The sequence below is a fragment of the Solanum tuberosum genome, unplaced genomic scaffold, assembly GCF_000226075.1.
Source record: "Solanum tuberosum cultivar DM 1-3 516 R44 unplaced genomic scaffold, SolTub_3.0 scf00262, whole genome shotgun sequence".
In the NCBI taxonomy this organism is placed as follows: Eukaryota; Viridiplantae; Streptophyta; class Magnoliopsida; order Solanales; family Solanaceae; genus Solanum; species Solanum tuberosum.
In genome coordinates, this window is record NW_006239186.1 from 307744 (window position 1) to 321105 (window position 13362).

A 13362-nucleotide genomic window follows, 5' to 3' on the forward strand; every position below is an offset into this window, starting at 1 on the left:
AATACACTATTAAATAGTGCAGGGGTAAAAGGTCTTTTCCAAAGTTCGGTATTGTTATAGCAATTTCGGTCAAAATTCGGATATATTTCAGACTTTTTTTCCTTAAAAATTCAATATAACCTTATGATTAGGGGTGTTCACGGTTTGGATAAAAACCGATCCAAACCGAAAAACCAAACCAAACCGATAAAATAAAACCGATTTTATTTGGGTTTGGTTTGGTTTGGTTTTAGATTTTTGAAAACCGATAGTATTTGGTTTGGTTATGGTTTTATTCGAAAAAACCTGAAGAAATAACCGAACCGAACCGATGAATTATATACATATATTTTATTAATATACATACTTAATATATTATTTTTATAAACAATTTTAAAGATCTTATACATATTTTCATTAAAATTTCTTTATAATTTACTTATTGAAAGCAAAAATGCCCAAGATGAAACATTTATCTTATTGATTTCATGTATATGAGTGTCTATATCAATTCTTTGTGGGACTGAAAATGTTATTGTCTCTTCCTTCTAGGCCAATATAGTGAATTTTAAAGCTTTATTGATAGTAAATTTAGTGATTGAAAGTTTACTAATTTAAGTCATTCTAACTATTTTTCGTTTTGAATGGATTGTTGTCACTTTTTTCACATTTTAAATGAATTGTTTCTTTTATTTTTGTGTATGGTTAATAACTGAATAACCGAACCAAACCAAACCGAAACCGATAATAACCAAACCGATAAATGTATATTGTATTTGGTTTGGTTTGGTTTTGATAATTTTAAAACCAATCAAGTTGGTTTGGTTTTGGTTTTGACCAATAACCGATCCAAACCAACCCGTGAACACCCCTAATGACAGTATAATACATTTCATATTCTTGGTCAAAATTGATTCTTTTGGATCCTGAAAAACAAAATTAAATATTACTTAAAATATCCTACAGAAAACAAAATTCTTAATATACACACCAATTTTTTGACATATATAAGCTAAATGTAAATAACAAACATATATAAATCATATAATAATTCATAGAAAGGCAAATCAAACTGTTGAAATTAATATTTTTGTCCACCTTTTTTGAAACAAAAAACCGTGTTCACACAAAGAAAAACTATCTACTTAAATTGGCATCAAGTAACTAAAATAGTACTTACTTAATAAAAGAGTCCTAATTACATGAATAGTCTCTTCCAACAGAATTTCACATTTAAAATTCAAAAATTAAAGAGACACAGAGGAAGATGAAACATGAAATTTACCATTCTGAGTTTTGACTCTTGTGGGACCCAACAACAACAGTGGCATTTCTGTAATATAACCAATAATCAGGCCCTTTTTTGTTGAACAACTTTCAAAAAATAGACTACAAAAGCTCTATTTGCAGTTTAGTTTTCTTAACTCAGGCTAGTAAAATCGCACTAGGACGAGGCGTTTGATCATGAATTTTTTTATATTTTCGCCTAAGTTAAATTTTGAAAAACTTGTTTGGTTATAAGAGTCGGACATTGTTTTTATCCAACTTCAACTTTTGAATATATTTTTTTTTCACTTTAAACACAAAAATATTTTTTAAAATACTCACAATTTTCATAGTCAAGCCCTATAATGTGAATGTTTGTTTTTAAATAATATACTGAGGGACATTTATTCCTTGTAAATTCTTCTTAGTCATTTTTTAATGTATTTTTCTCTTTTGAACTTGTGGGGTTGGGGGGGTGGGGGTTATAGTGTTAGTGCTATTGCTGCTGGCTTGTGCTTTACTTTGTTCTTAGTTCTCTGCTTTCTTTCTCTTGTTCACAAATATTCTCTCTTTTATTTTCTTTAGAGTTTTTGAGTGTGTGTTAATATTCTTTCTTCTTTATGTTATATTCTTTGTTTTGATTCTGCGAAGAGGAAGAATAGAACCAAATGACAATGGCTGACATTTCTCATCCTCCAATGGAACAACTTCAAGACCTTGAGTACTGCATAGACTCTAATCCTCCATGGGGTATATTTTCTCTCTTTTTTTACTTCATGTTTGCTCTAAACTTGCAGTTTGTGTCTTCATTGGTTTTGAGTTTTGTTTGGAATGTGAAAAAACAATGCTGGGGACATTCTTGTTTTTGTTTATTTACTCCCCTTGGAGGAGTGGAGTGGGCCATTTAGAATTGATGAGAGAAAGGTTAACATTTTCAAAGTTGGCAACTTTTGAAACATTTCTTTGGGGTTCTGTGTTTTTGTGTGCCTATAAAGGTGATATTTTTAGTTGTCTTTACTAATTGTTTGATGGTTCAAAATGGGGTACTGTGAATGCTGGTTGGCTTGCTTTTGATAAAAAAAAGAAATTCTTTTTTGTATTAAAGATTGTAACTTTGACATTTATTTCTTGTTTATGAGTGCTATCTTGCTCAATCTTGGGCTTTTGATGTTTCTTCTTTTGTTGTATTAAAGATTGGAACTTTGATGACATTTTAATTCCTGTTTATGACTGCTATCTTGCTTAATTTTGGGCTTTTGGGTTGATAGAGGAGTTCACTTTCCTAGCATTTCTTAACCATGTCACAGTAAGGTTTCTTTTTTTCTTTAAGTAATACACATTTCAGGTAAATTCTGAATGAACAAAAGAATTTTTTTTTCTGGTTGGTATTGCAGTGTAAGGCTTGTTATAAATGTAGTTCAATTCAAGGATATTTGGAAGGTCTAATGGCTGATGAAGCCTTTGCTCAGTTAATCTCTAAACAATTGGTTTTTAGAAGAATGCTGACACATTAGTGCCATTTAACATTGGGACTTGTCTGATTATTCAAATATTGCTACAAATATAAACTTTTCTTGTGCAGATTATTGTGTATTTAACATGGGGAAACAATTGGTAGTATAGAAAAGTTCAAAATCTTTAATAGGTTATGCAAGTGTTCGTTTCGTTTCTTTTTGAACAGTCCCTCCCCCTAAATTGCTTGGATTGAGGCGTAGTGGTAGTTTTAGTTGTTGTTACTTATTATTGTTTTGAACTGTCATGTCTAGCTAATCATTAGACAACATCAGTGTGAAGTGTCATCACTATCACCTTGTGTATTTACTAAAGCAATTTTTTCTTATCTGCAGTTGAAACCATCTTGTTAGCCTTTCAGAATTACATATTAGTGCTCGGCACAAGTGTGATGATCCCCTCAGCGCTTGTACCCTTAATGGGCGGATCAGATGTAAGCTGATTCTCTGGTTATCTTATCATATGTATCACAGTCCATGTGCAACAGTGGAAAGAACTGATATCTCTGTATTAGCATAAAACAGTGAAATCTCAAGCTTATTTACTCATCAAAAAGATCTGTCATTTCTCTATTCAGGGGGACAAAGCAAGGGTTATACAAACGCTACTCTTTGTGGCTGGAATAAATACACTTCTCCAAGCACTGTTTGGAACTCGGTTGCCCGCTGTTGTTGGAGGTTCCTTTGCATATGTCATTCCTATAGTCTATATAATTAGCGATTCACATCTTCAACGAATTAGTGATCCACATGTAGTAAGTGTTTGAAACTCGGTCATTTCTCAATCAGATTTGTTTCAATGATCAGCAGACTCTTTGAAGGCTATAATATTTGTAGTCTGTAAAATGCTACGCCACCATGTTAGTCCTTTTTTTAGACTGATATATACTGGCAAATTCAGCAAGTGAGCTTGTACATGTTTCTTCTTCCAGTTCATTGCGCACAAATTATACCTTTTTTTGTGTTTTCTCTAGTGATTGATCTGAAAACAATCCTTATGGCATCATTAATTAAATTATGTACTGCCTAGGCTGCGTTGGTTTTGTAAACCTGATCAATTGAGATATATTGATCCGTATTTTAGTTTTTTTTCATATTGTACCCATAATCTTCTACAAAAAGATGTTTAAGGATTTCACTGTACCGCAGAGATTTGTACATACGATGCGAGCTATTCAAGGAGCTTTAATTGTTGCAGCTAGCATTCAAATTATTTTGGGATACAGCCAAGTTTGGGGGCTCTTCTCACGGTATGGTACTGGTATTTTATTGCTCAGTTAGGTAGAGTAAGTACTTGGCCATATTCTTGACTGGCTTGCTGCTCATTTACAGGTTTTTCAGTCCCCTTGGGATGGCACCTGTTGTGGGATTAGTTGGTTTCGGCTTATTTCAGCGAGGTTTTCCTGCAGTAAGTATTTATTGCCACTGTTATACTGGGAAGCCACTTGTCTTGAACTTATTTCTTGTTAACTCTTTCTCACCATTGTTGAAACTTGGTTTGATGCTTTTTGAAGTTCTATAAGGCTTCTCTTTATTTTTCCTAACTGGAGCAAAATATTCAGAATTCAATATGGCATGCTAACGGCTGTGTATAACCAAAAAAATTTAATAAGCTGATTTTTTGTCTGGTTTATGATTTGCTTCGAGTTCTAGAAAAAATTATTTCTACCATGAAGTCTCAAGTATAATTTTTATTTTCCTTCTCCGAATTTAGATTGTTCGATTTATATGACCCTCGAGTTACTATCACTAATTACTCATAAAACAAGTGGTGAGCTGAATCATCTTTTCCCTCTTTTAATGAATTGTTTGCTCATATTTGCAGCTAGGGAATTGCATTGAAATTGGGCTTCCAATGCTATTGTTGGTCATTGGCTTGTCACAAGTAAGTAGTGCTTTAAAATAATGGAACATTGCTCACTCATACTCTCTTGAGTTCACTCAAGTAACACTTATGTTTTTGCAGTATCTAAAGAATGTTAAACCAATGAGGGATTTTCCAATTTTCGAGCGATTCCCTGTTTTGATTTGTGTTTCCATTATCTGGATATATTCCATTATTCTGACGGCTAGTGGGGCGTACCATGGCAAACATGCTATAACTCAACATAATTGCCGCACTGATAGAGCGAATCTCATTTCTACTGCTCCATGGTGTGTTTAGTGCTTGGTGTTCTTTTAAAATACAATTATTGATGTGCCCCAATGTTTTTAAACTTCCCTTTGCAATATAATTTCAGGTTCAAATTCCCATATCCCCTGCAATGGGGTCCTCCTACTTTTGCAGCGGGGCATTCTTTTGCTATGATGTCTGCAGTTGTTGTCTCAATGGTTGAGGTACTTAACAGACCTGCTTCTTTTCTTCATTCATTTAGCAAAAATGAACAGAACTGATTCAGATGACGAGGATATTTTACAAAGAGCTATTGATAGCTGATCGACGATCAGTACTTAGCCAAATTTGTCTTACTGTGCTTGGACTGTTTCTTTGAAGCTTTCCTTAAATTGGATGTTTTGAACTCCTTTTTGTATCTTTTAATCTTTTCTCAATGAAAATAGTAATGAATGCCTCTAAAGTTGAATAATGTGAGATCATTGCAATACAATTGCTTTCGTCTTAGTTATTATTTTCACTTGATGAAGATTCATTTTCTGTCATATGGAAAATAGTATTTTCTGACTTTTACTATGTGCAGTCAACCGGAGCTTATATGGCGGCATCTCGTCTTGCAATTGCCACTCCACCTCCTGCCTATGTACTAAGCCGTGGCATTGGATGGCAGGTACCTTTTCTTAATTCTTGTGTGCTATGCCTTGCTCTTTTTGATTGCGGAGAATTAGACAACATTTCTGGGAAGTTTCTAATTGATACTAATATTTTGTTGCCAATAATTTCGTAACTGTAAAAGCAGATTCTCATTATTAGTTCTTTTGATTAAGTTCATTTTTTTTTTTAAAAAAACAAACATTTTATTGTTCTAATTTTCATTTTGCAGGGAATAGGCATTTTGCTTGATGGACTTTTTGGAACATGCACTGGTTCCACTGTTTCTGTGTAAGAATTCAGGCATCACAATATAGCCCTCTCTGTAGTTTGGGATGATTTATAGGTAAGAAGTAACCATCGCAATTCATTTCAGAGAAAATGTGGGACTTCTTGGATTGACTCGAGTTGGAAGTCGTAGAGTTGTTCAAATTTCTGCTGGTTTCATGATATTCTTTTCTATGCTTGGTAAGTACATTCACATTCTATCAAGTTATATATTTTCCTGAATACTTTTTAATTTATTCCCTTGCTATTTTTTCTAGTATTTGATGTTGAATTTCAGAAATACCGAGATGTTTTAAACTGCACTTTAAAAAAAACTGTTTGCTGTATGCAGGGAAGTTTGGGGCTGTTTTTGCATCGATACCTTTCCCGATATATGCGGCACTGTATTGTGTTCTGTTTGGACTTGTAGGTATGCTATTATTTCAGATAACATAGTTTTATTTGTGATTTTCTCCAGATAGTAAGGTTGGTTTCACTTCTGCAGGCTCCGTTGGATTATCATTTCTTCAGTTCACAAATTTGAATTGTATGAGGAATCTCATTATAACGGGACTATCTCTGTTCCTCGGGATATCAATTCCACAATTTTTCAATGAATATTGGTATCCAGCTCGTCATGGTCTTGTTCAAACCAACGCCGGATGGGTGAGTACTATTTAAATCACCTGCAGCTTCAATTATATACGTTGGGATAAGGTCTGCATACACTCTACCTTCTACAGACCCCACTTGTGGAGTTACACTGGGTATGTTGTTGTTGTAAAATTGGTCTGAAATGTTGGCATTTTGCTTTGCAGTTCAATGCATTTGTCAACACTATATTCACGTCACCTCCAATGGTGGGGCTAATAGTTGCTGTGTTTCTTGACAACACATTGGATGTGGAGAAAGCAAAGAAAGACCGGGGCATGCCTTGGTGGGTGAAGTTCAGAACTTTCAGAGGTGACAACAGAAACGAAGAGTTCTACACGTTGCCATTCAATCTCAACCGGTTCTTTCCTCCTACGTAGCAAGGGTGAAAAGCTTACTTCTCATTTGCAATTAAGTTAACCTGATAGATAAAAGCCTACAGATTCGTGATCACAAGCTAATTTTTGTAACCTGAATTTCTTCGATTTTTTGTGGGCATTTGCTAAAGAGGTCAGAAAGGGAGCTTTGGTGCAACAGTAAAGTTGTCTCCATCTGACCTATTGATCCCACGTTCAATAGTCTGATGTTCCATAGGTCAAAATATTGATGTGTGAACGTGGGATGCTACGTGTACCACCCTTTTCATTGGCTAGCAAGGTCCCAAGTAGGAATCTATAGAGCTTACTGATCAATGTTGTGTAACTATTGCACTTTGATGAATAAAGAAAAAAAAAACTTCTCCCTCACTTTGTTTTTGTGTATGTTATGTTGAGGGATCTATAGCAGCAATGATTATAATGTAAAAAAAAAATGAGAGATCATCTTCGAAACGAATTGTAATTTGAGCCTATTTGGACAATCCTAGAAAATCTGCTCAATTGGAGAAAGACTTTTGAAACTTGAAGTGTTGAAACATGACTTTTGCTCCCATTCTGTGCCAAAATTTCTCAGTTCCAATAAACAAAACTTACATATATGAAGGAACTATTAACCTCAGTTGTAGAACTCTTAAGAATATCAACTTGATCACATATAGAGCTTATACTTTATTTATTTAACTCAACCAACTATTGATGCAAAGAAATTATGTGACAGTACAAAATATCTAAATTACACAGTAAATTCACTCTGGCGTACACTACATTAATTCAAGGAAAAAGTTCACGTAACAAACCAATCGAGCTACTAAGCTTCCTCGATTAAAGTGGTGTGAGTAACTAGGCTAGGGTAGACCAAATTTGTTCTTGAGTTCCAAGACATAAGCATAGATTTTGTGAGGATGAGGAAGGGAGTTTGAGACACTCTCAATTTCCATGCATCTTTTAGCCCATGCCACTAGTATTGAACACTCTGCTTCTATACTGAAATTTGCACAAGTCTCATTAGAATAAAACCAACTAGAGAAAGGAACCAAAGCCACATCCACAAAACCCAAATTCTCATCACCACCAAAGTATGTTTTGTCTCCAAGCTCTCCTTCCAATGTCTTGAAAATTTCTATTAAGTCCTTCTTTGCTTCCTCTTGATCTTCACCTTTACCACTCCAAACTCTTCTTCCTGTGCTATATATCTGCGATATCCATAAGTAGTAAAGGAATCAGTAAAAGTAAAAGAGAAATTGTTTTTATCAACAACAACATTATAACATGTGTAGTCTCACAAAGTGAGGTTTGAGGAGGGTAGAGTATACTCATATCTTATCTTTACCTCAGAGGTGGAGGGGCTACTTTTGATGTATTAGAAGTACAACAAACAACAAATAGTCTCACATTATAACCTGTGTAGTCTCACAAAGTGGGGTCTGAGGAGGATAGAGTGTAAGCATATCTTATCTATACCTTAGAGGTGGAGGGGCTACTTTTGATGTAACGGAAGTACAACAAACAACATATAGTCTCATAGTATATCCAGTGTAGTCTCACAAAGCGGGATCTGAGGAGGGTAGAATGTACGTAAATCTTATCTTTATCAACAATAAAATAATAACCAGTGTAGTCTCACAAACTGGGGTCTTAGGAGGGTAGAGAGTATGCAAATCTTATATTTACCTGAGAGGTGGAGAAGCTACTTCTAATATAACAAAAGTACAACAAAATATTACAATAACCGAGGTACAAATCAACAAATGATGAAGGATAAGAAACTACAGGAGCAATACTACGACTATTAATATGAACAAACAATCATACCTTTTTATCTATATAGTCAGCCCAAAATCTGGCTTGGGATCTATCATAAGGGTGAGAAGGAAGTAAGGGATATTTGTCATGCCAAACTTGATCAATGTACTCAAGAATGATAAGAGACTCACAACAGGGATTTTTTTATGAACAGAGTTCATCTTTAGAAGCAGAGGACTTTTATCAAATAAATTTTCCTCTCTCCCTTCATATTGGATCCCTTTTAATGCCAATGCAATTCTTAGCCTCATACCAAATGAGCTTGCCCAGAAATCCAGTAGAACCACATTATTGGTGCCTTCCATTTTTTAAATGAATAGTTAAGTTGGACAATGAATGAAATCACAAAATACTTTGCTACTTCTATTTATACACTATCCAAAGAGAAAAAACATATTTTTGTTGTGATAAAATACTCATATCGTCATTATTTACGTAGGTTTTAGGAGGTGGAAAATTTGGTTTTGGACACTGAGAAATTCTTCTTATCCAAGAAAGTGGAATAAAATCACAGCAAGCCAATTTGGAAAATATTTTTTCCACTAGAAAAAACTAAACTTGCACTCTTTGTACCTTGTGTTTAGGGATAATTGTGGAACTAGAATTTCTAAATTTTAGTTTTGTAATTGTTAGATTGTACTTGTCTAAATAGAATTTTTGACGAAATGACCAATTATTTATCCCTCCAATCATCTTTGTTGCTCTTACTTCAAAATAGAAAAGATTTAGGCTTTTTTGTGTGGGTTCGCTATATCTAATAAATTTTCTTTTTACCTAACTGATTGTCTGTTCGTGTTTATTGTCGGTGGCATCAAAACGGATACTTTTTGAATCCTAAATATTAAAGGAGATCCTTTCTAAAAACACATACCCAAAAAAATGACAGTTCGCCCACAAATGAGTGAAGTATAATTCTTTTTGTTAACCCCGCTCACGTGAATTTATATCTCTTTCTTCAACCATAAATATGGGTTATTCACTCCACATTTTTTCATTCATCTTCTACTTTTTCATACTTTATATCTTGAATTTTGAAATTTGATAGTCATGTCTCAGCAATTCAGAAAGTCTGTATATTGAGTTGAACCAGATGTTTATAAATGCAAAGAGTATTGTAAAATGAAAACATTGATGACTCCAAGAAATTATGATAGTAAGTTTTGGAGTTGTGCACATTCAAAGGTAAAAGAATTAAGTTGTCCACTTCAAAATATATAAATATTCACTTGATTTCATTTTTTGTTATTTCAGAAAAATGATGGATGTGATTATTTTCGATGGATAGAAAACATGCTCTTAAATGAAACATAATCATTCTTTCACGGGTGAGGATAGCCTCTTTCGACAGTGATACAACGACTTTACACATCAATATGAAATTTGTAGAAGATGAGAATCTTCTAAGGATGACATTTTTAAAAGAATCTGAAGAAAAACAGAATGAGCATGTTTGAGAACTTCTGGAGTCAACAATACTAGATGTCGTAGAAATGAAATGGACAGTGCTCCAATTCGCATGACATAACGATGTAGTACCTTTAAGATTTGTGAAATATTAGTTTGGATGAATTTGAAATTAACGGGGACTAGAGCGTTAAAAGATGATAGTTATAAATGGACAAACTATCCATTTTGATGTGTGCTTTTAGAGAGAATCTCTTCTAGTGTTTAGGGTTAAAAAATATTTGTTTTGGTGCCTGACTCTTTACTGTTGTTTCCATTTTCTTCTTTTTCATTTTATGTTAGTTTGGTAGTTTCTCAATACATTAGTCTGTTGAGTATTGGGCTAGAATCATGTATAAACCAAACTTAAAAAACATCTTTATTTATGCTATAATTATGAACAAAAAATGTTCTTTAGCTATCCCAAAATTTGCAATAAACATTTTTCTAATAACTTTTCTTTAAAAACTAACTGTTGAAAGTTAAAAAACTAATCCATTAAAATAAATAAATGTGTCAAGCACATTTTAAAAAACTAATCGCTAAATTAAATATATGTATCAAGCATATTTCTCCTAATTCTCCATATTCTATCATAATTTTGTTCTTCTCATATATTATATTTCAAGTTTAAAGTTTTCCCTCCGTCAGAATTTTACCAACTCATGGTTATACTCCAACGAGATCACAGTGCTCATGTGTGTTTAATTTTTTTTTCTTTCTAATTTCTTTGTTATTATAGTTTACCAGTTTAAACTTTTTTGACTTCTTGTTTACCAGTTTATTGTTAGTTTTATAACTTTATTGACTACTGGTTTACCAGTTTTTTTGTTAGTTGTTGGTTTAACTTTAAACTGATATATTTTTAACAAACGTTACACAAGATGTTTATTGCAAATTTTGAGATAATTAAAAGCATGTTTTTTTGTTCACAATTGTAGCCGTACCAAGCTACAAAACCAACTTCCTTGGCAACTTATTTACTTTGCTACTACCATAAGAACCTGTTTTTCTTCTCAAGGGAAGCCACAATTCTAATTATTGTAACAATCTTGCAGAATCAGAAGCTTGCTTAACTTTTCTATAGGCTAATGGATTGATTTGGTTTTAATAAGTTGAATCGATACTAACAGGAAAATGATATAGCAAAATGTATTGACATTTGAAGAAATTTTATGGATAATAAGGTAACTTGACAAACTTTTTAATTGATTTTTAAAAATATTTTAGTAGTTAATAAAAATATTTTTTTTTCTTTTTTTAGGGCTGTATATACCTTAACAAATTGAAAAAAATAGTCTGACAAAAAATTTCAAATCAATTCAAATTACATATAAATCAAATTTTAATGGGCTGAACTCATGAATGGGCAGACGAAATGGGTTAGACAGATTAAACAAATTGATTTTGACACGAAACTATGCGCTCCAAAAATAATTACGTATTAAGAAATTTAATACTGATAATTCATAGTCTTTCCTCAATTCTATTTGTTTGGATTGTGCAAACATTAAAAATATGAAATTTTTTATCACAATATCTAATATTAATTAATTTTAGTCATAAATTTAAATAGAATTTAGACTTGGTAAATTAATATTCAGATGAGATGAAAAATAATAGTGAAGCCTCAGATAGTCAATAACACATCAATAATGTTCAGACGGTAATTCCAAATATTTATATAAAAATCATCATTGGCTTCAAAATAAATTATAAATATGAAAAGGAATGTAATCGCACGAAACGGCTCCGTGAAGGAATTGAAAAAAATCCATACACAGATTCCTATCAGAATGCGAAACGTTAATTAAAACTTGTTATTCGTCCAATCATAGCATCTTCGGTCATCGCATTTTGCTACCGTCGACGTGGCATCGGACAGATAAAGAGTACAAATTATTCAAAAATAGAAGAAACCTCAGAGACCCGTTACAAATCACACACACAGCGGCGGAGCAGAAGGCCACAGATCCCGACAATTGAACGGAGACTGGAAAGAATCCGATCAACGGTGGATGGGAACGAGAGTGGAAACTGCGCCGCCGCTGCAGTTTAAAGTGTCATACGGCACTTCCTATTCCTGGGATGTCTTCCTCATAGGTGAAAAGATAGCTACAAATTAAACATAGAAAAAAGGCTAACAATGAATCAAATAGTTATAGTAAACAATATATAAGAATTTCATGGAGAGACAGAGGAAGCCGTGGATGAACGAGGCTAGAGAGGTGAATATCACTTTATATAGACAAGTCCAGGTGTATGAAACCCTAATTCTGAAACACTGGACCCGTTTGGGCCTGGATTTTTTATTTTTCTTGGTAGGCATCAGCTTACCAAGGTTAAAAATGTCATTTTATAATTTATTAATCACGAATCCGAGCAATAAAATTAGCAATTGCTAGTTGGTGTTTGGTTGTGCAATTTCATATGAAAATTTGAAATCGTGATTTCAATTTCAAATCAGAAAAAAAATCAAGTTTGGAATGAATAAATTCTTGGTATGATGTGAAAGAATTACATTAAAGAATAATTAGTTACTATTATTGTTAACTAGTGGATCTTTTTAAGTTTATGTATATTTGAAAGTTTGTAAATCGAAAATTATTTATTTATAAAAGAAACACAGATATATGTGATTTGTCAATGTGCACCTTAGGATATTTTGGTATCCTATTTATAAATTATGGTTCACTCATTTGGTAAGACTACATAAGAATTGGACAAATTTGATAATTTTCACAACATGTGTGGTTTGCATGTTTAAGAAAAAAAAATATACAACTTAAGAAATTCAAACTGCATATTCAATTAAAACTTCAATTTTATATCATTCTGATTTCATATCGCGTGTTCAAATTGGTCCTTAGTGTAAGTTTATCTACATTATCCGAGAAGAAAACTAGCATGAAAAGTACTAATTCAGTATAATCCATGAATTTTATTGATACTTTATATATTTATTGAGAAATTTACTAAACTAATATTAGAAAAAACCTCAATTTGTTTTGTAAGTAATTATTTTATTATATAAATAGAATGAATATATATAATCAAAACATGTTGGTGTAGTATTATAGTAAAAAATAGGGATAAGGGTCTGAAAAATACCTCAACTTTGGTCGAATTTGTTGTTGCGATACTAAACTTTCATAAGGACCTATTACCTCCCTAGAATATTTAATACCGTATTTTTTACCCCCTGAACTATTTAATAGTGTATTTTAAAGGTATATATATGCCCACGTGGACACATTATTATTTATAATTTTGCATTATTTTTTATGTCCACGTGGGCAAA

General features: G+C 32.8%; 1 protein-coding gene and 1 pseudogene across 1 annotated transcript; one reads left to right on the forward strand and one right to left on the reverse strand.

Annotated features, from left to right (window-relative positions):
• Window positions 1-1730: 1730 nt before the first annotated feature.
• Window positions 1731-7221, forward strand: LOC102605796 (nucleobase-ascorbate transporter 1). The gene is made up of 14 exons (XM_006357899.2): window positions 1731-1995; window positions 3093-3190; window positions 3335-3511; window positions 3906-4006; window positions 4089-4164; window positions 4582-4641; window positions 4723-4910; window positions 4997-5093; window positions 5453-5539; window positions 5753-5811; window positions 5897-5988; window positions 6140-6217; window positions 6293-6453; window positions 6606-7221. Exons 1-14 carry the CDS (start codon window positions 1914-1916, stop codon window positions 6816-6818), a joined length of 1569 nt encoding a protein of 522 aa, XP_006357961.1. The 5' UTR covers window positions 1731-1913; the 3' UTR covers window positions 6819-7221.
• Window positions 7222-7446: 225 nt separating this feature from the next.
• On the reverse strand, window positions 7447-9045 carry LOC102606133 (probable glutathione S-transferase parA; annotated as a pseudogene).
• Between the last annotated feature and the right edge of the window lie 4317 nt (window positions 9046-13362).